Below are 14,673 nucleotides of genomic sequence, written 5' to 3'. Positions count from 1 at the left end.
CTTCAATTGTTTTTTACGTTTTTATGAAACAGCACGAAAAACAAAGTTGAAGTATATATTACTAAATACCTTTGTTCCTTAAACACATATTTTTTTCAAAATAATTCATTAGGAAATTTCAAAGATATTTAAGGTTATATTTTTCAAAAGGCTTTATTGTACTGCATTTGTCCTGGCGAAAGGTAAAAAAAATTCACTTTTTAATAGCCGAATGTTTCCTCTTTCATCTAATATCCGCATTAATATCATGGAGGGACTATAAATATTGAAAATCATTTTTTGAAAATTTAGTCCTTTTAAGTTTTAAAATCCTTTAACAAACTAAATTCATAAGAAAATGAAAAACTGAGTATGCAGCGTTTCCGGGTAAAACCTGGAATTTCAAGTGCATTGCAAATTCTCGTTGATAATTTTTACTGCTGCACAGCGCAATTAATGATTTCAGAGGCTCAAAGTTGGGAATATCCAGCCATCAAGATTATTTTCGAAAAAAAAAAACAACTAAAGCGCTTCCTGACTAGAACAAAAAAGTTTAGTAGTTCATTTCCTATTCATGGACTTTATTATTTTACTTAGGGTTCAACGCCTTTACACAAACTTACACTTAAAACATTTGTTTATGTGTCCACATTGAGGCATAGTAAATACAACTCATCAAGTTCTGTCAGTGGTCCTTTAGTATTTCTGTTAGCACTTTAAGGGTATAGATCAATTCGTTTTTTTTGTTTTTGTAATTTTCCTTGATTCTTTTTTCGCTTCAGTTGCAATAAGACTGAAATGCAAATACAAAAGTCTAAACTCGAGTTGTTTGCTTAAACTCTTAATGAGTAACTACAATTAGACCTTCTAATTTATTCATTTAATGCCCTCTTCATTTACTACTTAGCAGGCAACTATTTTTCGCTCAGTGGGTATTCCAAAAAGGTACAATACTTAAGTGTAGAAAACCAAAAACTTAACATTTAATACTTTCACATTAAAAATATATGTATGTATGTATTTTCCATAGCCGTTTACTACTACTGCGGCCCAAGCGCAAAGTAGGTATGCCTTCATCGACAACATCGCCATCTACCGACAGTGCCTCACCAGTGCCTGCCCCGCTGCGCACAACTGCTACACGTGCACGCCAAGCGGTTTGCCATGCAACCAACACTCGTACTTCTAGTATCTGCTGTGATAGGCATGACCCGGCCCCCGACACATGCGGCACAATATCGCCACGAATAGCGTCAGCATCAAGCTTAGGCCCAGCGTAATCAATATCAACTTGCCATAGGGCAATTCGCTCAACTCCTGACGCAGGCATATCTCTGGTGATTCGTCGTTTAGCACAAGTTCCTTGTAGTCGTGCGCACGATGCAGTAGACCGAGTTGCTCCAGATTCCACTCAATGTGCCGCGTTAGTTGAGCCATCGTAGAGATGTGCGTCACGTTCGGACAATTGTCGACACCGTTGCAAAGCAGGTGGCGTGGTATGCAGACCTCTGTGTCGCCGGGACAACGAAAGTCGCAGCCGCCGTCCTGTAGCAACGACGACGCCAAACTACCGTCGGGATTGCGTGGCAAATGGAACAGTTCGGTCCAGACCAAACGGAAGGCATTCTTGCCCGGCTGCCCATCGCCGGTATATTGTATCAGCACTGGCAGTGGTTCTTGATCGGCACCGAGTGCACCTAAATCGGCTGCCGAGAGTATGGGTAGATCGCGTGCTAAGGAGATATTCTCGGGGCACATAATGAAACGCGGTTCCAGTCGTCCCGCAAGGTATACTTCAATTTTGGCGCTATCACAACTGCGATCAGCAAAACGCGCTTTCTCCAAATTCAGCCACAGATCGCGTTGTGCCGCTACTTTCAGCTCCCAAATGCACTTTTCGCGACGGTAATGATGCTCAGGCACGGCGGCCATTGGGCCCGCCGCCATCGCCAATGCTTTTTTGAAGGGAAACACCAATTCACCATCGGGCGAGGGCCCCAATGTTATGGGACCGCATAGCGGACCGTGCGCAAACTCATAAGACGCCTCGAATAGTGGATTGGGATTCTTGAAATAGGACGTGATTGCATGTTGGCCCTGCACGATCATCTCGAGATTCATTTGATCGGCGGAGGAGATGACACGCACTGCACGCGGTATATTATCGCAGAAGCAGGCGAGATTATTCTGGAACTTCTCGCGCTCCTCCCAAATCACCAGCTTGTCGACGCGTTCTTCGTGACAACGCGTACAGGCGTTGTTGTTGTAAGGCAACTCCTTGAATGACACCGAAGTGACTTCGATGACAGCGCGCGCATACAGCCGACGATCGGTGACAAACTTATATTGACAGCGCACATCCGAACCACCGGTGCGTTTGAAGATCAGCGAGTTCATGGGCGAACGTATCTTGCCGCCCGGATGCTTCCAGGCGTACATAACCTCATCGCAGAGCGTATTCGGCACCGGATCACCAAAGCGGGTATTATTGAAGAAGTCATAGTGTGCCCAATAGTAGAGTGACGAGCCGCTGTAGGAACCTGTTTTCGAGTCGAATTGCACGTAGAGCGAAGGACTGGTGCTCACGAAGTCCACTTTTTCCATGGGACGCGAAAACGTGTCACAAAAGGTTTTGATAATTCGTGCAGGATCGGGATGATCAGAGTCGTAGATTGTGAGTGATTCGCCACAGTCGCCGTCATACTTGAGAATGGGCGATTCAATGCGATTGATACGGAAGCTGCAAAAAGAGGAAAAAGATGGAGTGAGAAGTTGAGCAAAAGAGAGTATTTATGCTGAAATTTTTGCTAGCAATGCTTTTACAATGATAAAATATCATGAGCAACATCTATTACTTAAAGTAACAGGCACTGCAAATAAAATGTCCTAATCCCAGTGCACTCAAAAGTTCGATCTGAGCACCAACTAAAGCCGGGATTTGGTGAGGATTTCCTTTAAGAGTCAAAAAACGGACGATGGCCACAACTTTGGTAACTTGGTAAAGGATGGAATTTATTAAAAGTCACCTGAAGAGAGGCTTTTCAGTTACAGAGAAGTATGATTGGTAGAGCTGGGGTTCTTTTAAACAACACGCAGAAGTGCTAGCCACGATGTTGTTGACATCCTCTGCCTAGTTTGAGATTAGAGGTACAGAAGAAGAAAAAGGATGTGTGGTGCCTATTTCGTGCCCTGCCGGAAGGCGCTTTAATGGATACTAAAAAATAGAATAGTCTTAACTCAGTTTCTAATATACAACTAAAGGCGATTGCTATCAGTGTCACATAAATTAGTTACTTTAAAGCCTCAGATCTGAGTTGACACTATCACGATTTTTTTGCTTTTACTTATGTAATTCAAAAAAAAAATTATGAGCCCACTATTTCCGCCTCCCGGAGCCTGAAGTTCTTATTTACTTGAGATGCAGAAAAATACGTGCCTTTATTATTTTTTTTTTTTTTCTTGTTTCAAAAAAAGCAAGGAAACTAAGTAAGCAGACATGTCTGGCAACGTGCCAGAGAAGAAGTGTCCCTGTAGTGTAGCAAAAACTTCATCTCCTCTACAAGTTGCACTTGTGCCCAGTTCACCTTCTTGCTGCTGGCCTAACTGTGACATCACCTTGTTACTGCACTTAATCCCCCAGAAATATACACACATCCCAAATATGGTAGAGTCGTATGGAGAATCTGAAATACGAAATGGTTCGTCCACACAATTTCCACTTCGTCAACACTGCTCTGAATTGGTTGACGCTGCAAAAGCCAGTTAGCACGACCGTACGATGAAGTCATGAAGATATGGTGTGACCAAAGTATACGATTTGTTTGTGTTTTTTTTTCTTGTGCGCTTTTCTTCATAAAATTGCATAACCTATGACACAAATACAGGCATACCTGTATAGCGCTATGAGTCGGCACTTATTGGTATACGCCCACCCAATCCGCTCGGGCAGCACAGCGAGGCACAAAATCTGCTACTGGCGCTAAAGCACGGAGCTCGGAAATTCTGAGCTGCCCTAAACCTCTGCTGCAAAGCCTACAGGTAGTGAAGGTGGGCAGCCAAGCAGCTAGGCAGCTTATCAAAGGGTATGAAAATATATGGATGTACGAACATATGGACCCATGTGTGTGCACCAGCAGGCAAGGTGATCATTTGCTGTTGCAGCACGAAATTTTGTGAACAGCCCGGCATGACAGTGGATTTCACACAGTCGTGCATACATGTGGGTGTATGAAGGGAAGGTTTGTGTCACCATAAGCTACCTACAAACTGGATTATGAGGATATGAGCACCGCCAGCACATCCCGTCGTGCAGCCGGCAGTCAGATAGGCGCAGCACTAGGCGCTCTTGGCGATTACGTAGCGTGCAAGATGCTATAACGCTGTTCAACATAGCGCTGCGTGTCATGTTTGTGTAGCCTACACGTAGCGTCCGTAAATATTTTTGTTGTGCGCTTGCGAATTGAGTTGCCATGGCATGAAGCGTGGAAAATGAAATTTGGTAATTGGCTGGGAAATAATGTGTGTACATGGTGTTCATAGTGACTAATTTTGTGCAAAAATTCAAAACTTTTTCTAAGTGGAATGTCTGGAATTTTCGGAACAGATGCGTTTTAAAGTCTGGCGCTATATGTGTGACTTTTGTTACTAAAGTTACGTAAATTTTTCTTAAGGGAACGTTTGGAATATTCGAAACATATGTAGTTTAGTTCTCTGTCGAATTAATCTCTACTCTTACTAGCACTATTTCTCTCGTTTATCTGATTCTCCACTGAAATTTGTATTTTAATGCGGCAACATGTACAATTTTCAAACGAAAATGGCTTAAAATATGAATATTATTAATACTCGTAAGCACGTACTTTCTGTTACATTTATCTAGATCTGACAAAAATTACAATAATTATTATTTTTTATTCTGAGTTCTCCACACAAAAATCTGATATTAAGATTTAATTTTTTTTAAGCTTATAACCAACCAGACTTTTATACAGGAATTAAAATTTTTATTATTATTTATTCATGTGTGAAAAATGCTTATATCTAAATATGCACAAGGAGTACTAAAGAGAAGTGTTAGCTTCCAGGACTAACGACTCTATGCAAATGAATATGAGTTAGGTGCTACGAAATTATAGCTAATTCATTTCATTCACTTAATTTATTCACCTGTTCAAAAATGTTGTTCCATTTCTCTATAAAATAAGAAGATACTCTTTCGTTGAGTTAATTTAGTTTATTAAAGAAAAACAATATCTCTAAAAAACAGAGTGAAGCTTCCAAACACATGACTTGTTGTGTTTTATTTCATTTTAGAGCATTTCATTTAAAACTTTAGTAGTTCACATATAATGAGAATTTAATAGGCCTTGAAAAATACTGTTGAAACTTATTGAAACTTCATAATGTACAATTTGTTCTGCAAAAAAATAACAAACGCATTGAAATATGTGCAAACTAATTTAAGGGGAACGAGTGGAATTTTCGAAACACTATATTTTTTCTATTATTTCAAGAGAATTATGGTATTTCAGCAAAATTTCCAAAAAAATGGTGAAATGGAACTAGTGGAAGTTACGAAACAATTCAAAACATTTTGCAAATCTATCTAATCATTTTTACCCTTTCTTCTACGTTTTCCACTATATGTATAGTGTAATTTTATTATACCCACGAAGGTGTATGCATACATACATACATATATACAATGAAGATAAAAAAATTGTATAAATGTTGCCATACTAACTGCCATTTTATATGGATGCTATGCTCTTTACAACCAACCTCTACCAACCTACTTAGGCTTGGTATTGCAGTCTATAATAAAATATTATGTCATATTTTATTAGGCAACGAAATGTAATTGTATGAATTCCAGCGCCCATTTAGCGCACAATTCCCCCCAAACTCGTTTCCTCTCACCCGCTACCTCGCGTTTTCTCTCTCTTGTTTGTGACTAAATATAACTTTTATGCTGCACGTAAATGCCCGTATGTGTTTGGGCGTATGTGTGTGTGCATAGCTATTATAGATATTTGTGTGAGAGCCTTAGTGCACTGCCCGAGCCTCAGTTGTAGTCGGTTGCTGAAACTGGCATTTTTGTGGTTAGCTGATTGTAAATGCTCAAGTTGGTTGGCGCTTTGCCTTTCACCATTGCTGTGGATCAAAAGCGAAAATTGGCTTAAACTAAGTTACTGTTATTATTATTTTCATTTCATTACGTTTACTAGTTTCATTTCGTGCAATTTTTATCTGCCATGTGAGTTCGCTTTTTCAGCTATTTAGTCACATTTGCTTTGAAAGTTTGCTGGTGTATGTGTGGAAGTAAGTGAGGGCATGGATTTGGATTCGTTTCCATTTTTCGCCAGCAGGTCACATTTTTATTTTTTTAATGCAGTCACGCGCCTTCTCTTACCTTAGTTTCCCTGCTACCTGCCATATGCGGTACATTTACTGCACACCGCACAGGAACAAACACACACACATGTATATATATATATGTAGGTGCTTTCAAATATGTTCCTCGTCTTGGCTGACTACTAGTCTGCTTGCTTGTGTGGCAACAATAACTACAAACGCTGACTTCTTCCCTCTCGAACACTTTGTTGCTTCTATTCTCGTTTGACGTCCATGCTCGTAATTGAAAAAGTTTTTGTCATCTGAATTGCTGAATTACATATACACCCCCCAGACGTACCGCAACAAATCGCTCTATCCGTACCTAAGTGGATTTTCAAAGCATCAACTTTGTGGCATGCAGCCTTGATGCAGATTTGCTAATAATAATATTTGGAGCATTTTTTGGATATTATTTTTCCATATTGTTTTATGAGGATTCCGTAATAACTTTCACATTCCTCATCCTTTGTATTGTGGTTTAAATGCATAAAAATACAGTACATTGCTGCATAAAATATATAAAGAATTTGTGGCAAGGTTTTTAATTAAAATATTATAGTAAAAGAATAATGTGGTTTTAGCGTTTAATTAAAAATAAACAGAAATAAATTGTTTTAGTAAAGGTAGTGCAGATTATGTTAGATGGTTTCGCAAATTTAGTTAGAAGCATATATTGAGTGAATTCTAAAAGCTAAAGAGTAATTATTTTTCAATTTTAAGTGCAAAATAGCGAAAAAATTGGGGGAACAAGTGGAATTTTCGAAACGTAACATGAAAATACAATTCTCGTTCAAGACCGACATTCATGTGCGAACTAAATTGGTGAGGAACAAATGGAATTTTCGAAACAAACAAAAAATAATAATAATAATGAGAATGATATATGTATATACGGAGAGTGAGAAGGATAGAGCATTTACTAATATATTATAAAAATTTCAATAAGTATTGTGTTATAAATGAAAAGCGACATGTTGGTCAACTCAAATCTGTGAGATTCAATTGAAATTGTGCTTGAATTTTTACAGGACACTCACAATATTCCAGGCAGTTATTACTTCGGTAATATTACTTTAACGCAGTTTTCACTGGACATTCGACTAGAATGCCACACAGACAACTGCTAATATTTGTTTCACGGTATTGAGTCAACTCATTGAAGCAGGCATAAAGAGAAATTTAGTTATGAAAACAAAAATAGAGCTCACAAAATACATTCCTAAACGGCATCTGGTATAGCAATAATAATGCTCCAGAAATACCGAAAATTATAACTTTGCTGCTCCTGAAATTTAAATAAAATTTGCGTTACTCAAGGAAAGTAGAGTGAAATCCAAGCCAAGCTAAAGTGTAATTCAGTTGGTTACAAAAATTGTATCTAATTTATTTTATCAAATGTTTTTGAGACATTTTTATCACTTGAACTGATTTGGGGAATCCTTTTCGAAGTAGTTTCAGGAAAACTATAAGATTAGTTATCGGAGATTTAGCCGAAATCAAGTAAGACAGGCGAGACAAATCACCTATTTAATATTGATATAAAGTTTATATTTGAGGTATAGTTTTTGAAAATTTTAAAAATAATGGAAAAGTTTGGTACTTTTGATAATTGATGTAGAAAAAAAAATAGAAATTAAAAACAAATACAATTTATAACTAAATTAATACTCAAGTTTAGTAAATTCTTAGCATAAACCTAAAAAGGAACAAATGGAATTTTCAAAACATATTTTAAATGAATGATTTTCTTAAAAAAAATGAAACAACTATATCCACTTACGAATAATATGAAAATATAGCTTGATAGGAACGAATGGAATTTTCGAAACATATATTCTGGCCTGAACTATTTACACATCTTTAATGTGCGCATATGTTATGTGTTTTTATGTAAGATTTTTTCACTTCATTAAATTCACTTTGCGCATTTTCACTTGAAGAACAGTCGTAATGGTATATTTGGCTTCCATTCAAAGGTTATAGGCAAGATTAAAGGCATTTATTTTAATAATTTATGCTGAAATCAATATGTTTACTTTAAAGTAATCGAATTTTTGAAAATTTATTTTCAAGATGCTTTAAAATTAGTGAACATTCGAGATTTTAAGCAACTTACAGCTCAGTTCTTAGGTGATTTTCTTATTTATATTTTTTCTTTTCTTTATTCACTTACACTTGTTCTTTACACTTTGTCCGTACTCTGCTCAACAGTTTTCGCCCTGCGATAATTCCGCAAACACTTGCTAAGCACAGGGATAATATCATTTTCATAACTTTTTCGAATATTTATACCATATATCGATAACATGCGCCAAGAAAAGCTTTTATTTCTATTTACTTTATGTTTCCAACAGCTTCTTTTTAAACTTTCGATGTAACACAAATATTTATTTATAATCGCAAAGTTTTTTTTGTTTTTTGGTTTTCTTGAGCGTAAAACATGTGGCGGAGGCATTAAGATTAACTGCCACAAAAAAAGTTCCTCTTATTCTATAGTGCAACTGCTATTCGACTTATTCTGTTTTCGGTACACACACATAATCTACGGAAGGGGTTTGGTTTCGGAAAATATGCTTTAATTTGCACTTATGCTGTGTGTCAGTGGAGATGGTATGGATTAACAGGGAGAAAGAGGGAGGTAATTAGAGGAGTGTAAAATCAAAGCTTATAAAATATTGATTAAAATTAACAGAGTTTTCTGTTGTATGACAGCTGGAAGTGTTTGTGTAAAAATTTGTGCTTTAATTAGACGATTGCATTTAGAACAGTGGGGTCCTTAGGCTTATTTTATTGCAAAAAAAGAGGGCACTTTATCTGAATATGGTTTGAAGCAGTAAAATATTTTTGTAATTGCAACAACAGTGGCCTTATCTGAATGTGTAAATAAAAAACGTGTACCATAATTTGGAATAAATGAACTTATCGAAGCAGAGCTCAATTTAAAAAGAAACCTTACAAATTTAGTAGTTATTTATAGTTCTTAAAACCTAAGCTCAGTGAATTTTATCAAATAAATTTTAAATTCCAAATATATAGTGCACGAATGCTCATAAAAGTAAGCAACGAATAATTAACACAGCTTTGGAACGCAAGGAATTTTCGAAACAGAAAATTATTGTGTATATCGCATTCGTTATTTTCAAGACGTATTCCCTATTTAGTTATCTAGGCATTAGAATTTTTTTTACCAAATTGGAACGAATGGAATTTTCGAAACACACATTTATTTTCATTAAATTTAAAAAAATTTCGTTACAAGTAAGTATACATGTTTTTTTTTTATTTCACTAGGCGTTGTGATAGCGCGCTACCATACCGCGGGACAACCGTCAAGCATTATTTCGCGGGGAGGGAAGGCGATTAGTCGCCGTTGCTGTGCCGCAGTCTTTCCAGACGCCTCATCTCTTTCATAATCTCGGCCACTAAGTCGCATGCCGCGCAGTATGTCATGTACAAATGTTTCTGGCGAAGGAGATTTTCCAAAGGTTCTATAGTGTCTTTCTTTTGCAGAACGGAAGCGCGAGCATGTGAAGAATATGTGTTGAACGTCCTCTAGAATGTATCCATCGCAGTAGTCGCAATAAGGATTGCCGTCGTGGTTAAACCTGTATAGATATGCTTTGAAGCATCCATGTCCACTCAAAAACTGGGTCAGGTAGAAGTCCACTTCTCCATGTGGCCTCTTTAACCAAAGCTTTAGGTTGGGAATGCATCTGTGCATCCAACGCCCTTTGGTCGAGTTGTCCCACCTAGTTTGCCACTCGTGGATGTAATTATCTCGTAACGCGGCCCGAGTAGACGGACTTATAGGACGCTTTGCTCTCGCTATTTGGGCAGTTTCCATTGCTAATATGTCTAGCGGGTACATGCCAGATACATATTATTAAAGCTGCATCGTCGGACACCGTTTCAAATGCGCTACATACGCGTAGTGCGCACAACCGGTAGGTAGACTGTAGACCTCGGAAGTATGATACGTGATCCGTTTTATTCGCCCAGATTGGAGCACTATCTTGGTTCTTTCTGGAATCCTGACACGGAGAACACCGTCGTACATTATATTCCACAGCAATGGCCCGAGAACAGATCTCTGTGGAACGTCACTTGTTATTTTAACTTTTTTTCGTCCCTTTGATGTACTGTACCATAGAATTCGGACATCGCAGTAACTGCGCAATATTCTCCTCAGGTATATGGAGACTCTAATTCGCTCTAGGGCGTCTAAAGTTTTCGCACAGTTTGTAGAGTTGAATGCATTTCTGACGTCTAGGGTGATAATCAGGCAGTACTCTTTGGTGTCATTTAGCCAGCGGATGCCGCTGATTGCTTTCGTTGCAATCTGGATTGCTGAAGATACTGCAGCTATCGTTGACTTCCCCTTTCTAAATCCGAATTGATTTTCGGACAGGCCTCCCTTTGATCTAACTTCCGCGTCTAGTCGATCGGATAAAATTCGTTCGAGCACCTTACCCGCAGAGTCGGTTAGACATATTGGTCTGTAGCTCGACGGCTCCTCCGCTGATTTACCTAGTTTTGGAAGCAAAATTAAATTTTGGCGTTTCCAAATTGACGGAAAGGTGCCCTCCGAAAGGCAACTATTAAATACGTTGCTAAACACTTTCATTTGTTGTGCGATTGCTAGCTTCAAGCATTTATTTGGCACTCCATCTGGTCCAGGGGCTTTTGGGTCTGTTAAACTGCTTGTAGCCCTTATTATTTCGTCCTTTGAAATGAAGTCGAAATTGGTTAACTTGGTGTTGTTGATTGGGGACACCAAACGTTTATGTTTTGGAAATATCGTATCCACGATTTTAGCCATGAAAGACGGGCACATAGGCGCTGCGGATTTGCTGCTCTTAAGCTTTTTGGCTACTATCCTGTATGCGGAACCCCAAGGGTTTCTTTCGGCGTCATCGCAAAGTTCCAAACAGCTTTTTCGCTTACTCTCTTTTATAGCGTTTTTAAAAGCTTTTCTTGCTGCTTTAAAATTTGCCATACTTTGTAGAAAGTTTACTCTCCCTCTAGACCTTTGGAATTTCCTTCTTGCCTTAGGCATTCATGGAAATTCTCTAATTCCACCAATTCTATGCGATTTATATGCAGTTTTTCTGTTCATCGATGCATCACAGGCCGCTGTAATACTCTTCATTACGCATTTAGCCATGTTGTTAGTGGAACCGGAACAGGAAGGGTTTTGTAGCATTATCTTAAACACTTCAGTATCAAGCGTGTTGATCTTCCAACCAGATGGCTGCCGAGTCGAGTCTGAATGTTTGTTGCTAGTTTTTATGTCGCAAATTATCACTGCGTGATCGCTGTGGGTGTAGACATCTTTTATGCCCCATTGGCATAGCGATACCTGAACTAGCAAACGTTAGATCCATGATCAACCCAAATCCGTTGCGACTAAAGGTGTGCTGCGTATCAGTATTGAGAAGGGCTACGTCTAAACATGCTATACTTTCGAGGAGGATTCTCCCTCTAGGGCTTGTTCTCGAGAAACCCCATTCCTGCGCCCAGGCATTGAAGTCGCCAGCAATACAGAATTTATTCCTACTCTCAGCGTCGATAACCATCTTCAAAACAGTCTGCGTATAGGTATCAATCGGAGCGCTGGGTGGTATATAGACACTATAAATACATATATAGGTCGTTTACTTTGGCACAGACAAATCCGGATTCCCTAATCTCATACGTCATGGTATTTGTTTGGTTTTTGCAGCACCAAATAGCTGATTTTCCGGTGGTGTCTTGCAGCCAGTTTGATGCCTTTGGCTTATAAGGCTCGCTGAGTACCGCTACATAAACGGTTTGGCTTAGGAGGTCTTGAGCTGTTTCGCAATGATTTGAGTTGAGTTGTAAAACTCTCATTATTTCCTAAGATTTTGTAAGGCTTCGAGATAAATAGGGCATTTGCTACTCCCGATGTAATGACCAATTTGGCTAGCATTATTTTTAATGCATAATATGCATATTGGTGAATTGGTGAACTTTTTAGAAAGGTTACCTTTCTCACCGTACTTAAAACAAGCGTCTTTGAAATCGTCATTGCTCGTACAATACCTGGACGTGTGGCCCAATCCAAGGCATTTGAAGCATTGTTGGGGTTGAAGTTTTTAACGTATGCGACAAACAACCCAACCTATACGTATTTTCCCGATGCTAATTAGTTTCATCGCCTAGTCCGTAGGTAGTGTCACAGAAGCAGTTTGGGTGCCACCGTATGCTTTATGCAAGGATCGAATGTTTGACGGCTCTGGGTTAAAATTAGCGAGGGGGCCATTAACGGCTTGACAGATTTCGTCATGAGTTGTAACCTCATCAATGTCACGGATTTCCAACTGTGTGATATCTGTGAGTTTTTTCACCTCTGCTTTTCCACCTAATACTTGCCCCACTGCAGCTTGAAGTTTAGAGGTATTTTCCTCAGAAGACTCGCTAAGTTGAAATAGCAGATCTCCTTGAGCCGTTTTTCGGATTTTTCGTACCATTGAACTCGTGCCTTTTAGAGTCTCTTCATTATTCACAATTTTGAGAATATCTGCATAGGAAAGATCTCCTGATTTCTTAACAACTATGGCATCGAGCGGTGCAGGCTTGCTTTTTGCACGTTTCTGCTTCACGACTTTTGTCCATTCTTCTGCCTGATTGGTTGCAGGGCCTTTAACATATGCCGGCTAGCCAATAGCAAGTTATCCTTCACAATTGATTTGGTGGGTGGGGAGAAGTTCGTGAACGTTTTCCTATTGGCTCAGTGATCGTGTTTGTTGCTCGATCGCTCTCAGTTAGCGACCTAGCTCTTTTCGCCTTATCATTCGAAACGATCAGTGCTGTTGTTTTTGTAGCTTTGGTCACCGTTGTTTTGGTGCCGTTCGTTGTTGTATATTTGCTCTCAACTGTCTCACAGAGTTTACATATATCTGAGAGCATGCTCTTCATTTGCTGATTGACATGCCGTTTCCCGTCCATCATCTTTTTTAGTGCTCCGAGTTTTCTACCCATGGCTTTGAGTGCTTCATTGTAGCCGAGAGAATAGATTTCTGCCGATTGGTTAGTATGAGTGGGCGTTGTGCTCAAAACTTCTCTACATGATGCCGGTGACTCCACCGCTTCCACTTCGCTATAGCACGCGGCCTCATCATTGGTGTCGATCTCATTGACAGTAGCCGGTTGACCGTTGTAAGTAAGTATATATGTAAGTATGCATTTTTGTATAAGTATGCATTAGACTGAATAATTTTAATAAAAGGCTAGGTGCACTACTTTACATTAGTGTGTAACCCCACGAGCTATGAAGCTCTAAAAAAATCCGTAAACCAGCTCGAACAGAGATTCTGCCAACACACCCTCAACAATTCGTTCTTCCACCTCTCTAAGCTAATCACTAACCTTTGTGTATAGATGCATTTTTAGAAAATTGGAACGAATCGAATATTAGAAACATATGTGGACTTACTTAATTATTCGACGAAATTTCAATTCTTACATACTGCATTCGAGCCCCGATCCCTACTCATGCGCCCACATCGAAATTTTGCAAAGGAAATTCAAACTTTCCAGGAGTCACGAAGACGTGCCAGCAGCCACAACCACAAAACCAAGCTGGCAAACTTAAAAATTAGAGTTAAACTTTGGGAGAAAATGAAAAAATAAAACTAAGCACTAAGCCGTTTCGCCAAGCAGTTGCCCATAGTATGTGGGCAAGAGCGGAATGGAGAAAAAGGCGAAATTGCAATTATAACCTACAATGGCACAGCAGGCAGCAAGTGTTTACAACTAGCAACAGAAACAAACAACAACAACAAAAACAACAAGGCTATCCTTTAACAGAGAGAGCAACTTGTAACAAACAAACTGTACAAATAATCTGTATGCCACGAGAATGACGCAATGAGCTGGCCAAGCAACTGGCTTTGGCTGCTCACTTTTGGCGAAGTGTTGCAGAAATGCAAAACAAGAAGAAGAGCAACACCAAATAATGCTGCATGCAAGTACATAAAACTTTTATACTTTTTCTTCAGTTCAGCATAAAACTAGCAACAGCATCGACAGCGTCTAGACAGTAGTGAAGACGAGGCGGAAGAATGTAGTCGTATAAGTCGTGCTATGATTGTAAAAATAGTCATACCTACGCAACAGTAACTCACAACAATAACTCACGGCCAATATGACGGCTATCTACCTATTTCGGCCGGTCAAGGTGAGCCGACAAGGCAGAAACTCTCTGTTAAACGAGATTGTTGCACTGATGGCTGAACGTGAATGAATATGGAATCATGGAATGATGGTTGAGGTGGT

General features: G+C 39.1%; 1 protein-coding gene across 1 annotated transcript in view; it reads right to left on the bottom strand.

The window, feature by feature from the left end:
* Positions 1 to 306: 306 nt before the first annotated feature.
* Positions 307 to 14,673, bottom strand: part of LOC129244324 (uncharacterized) — a 142,119-nt gene continuing 127,752 nt past the window's right edge. The window contains exon 8 of the mRNA XM_054881942.1: positions 307 to 2,719. Coding sequence (XP_054737917.1) covers positions 1,165 to 2,719 — 1,555 coding nt within the window. The 3' untranslated portion in view covers positions 307 to 1,164. The remainder of the gene's footprint in view (positions 2,720 to 14,673) is intronic.

The sequence above is a fragment of the Anastrepha obliqua genome, chromosome 4 (genome assembly GCF_027943255.1).
Source record: "Anastrepha obliqua isolate idAnaObli1 chromosome 4, idAnaObli1_1.0, whole genome shotgun sequence".
NCBI lineage: Eukaryota > Metazoa > Arthropoda > Insecta > Diptera > Tephritidae > Anastrepha > Anastrepha obliqua.
The sequence above is the reverse complement of the archived record's forward strand: the minus strand, read 5'-3'. Positions and strand labels throughout refer to the sequence as shown.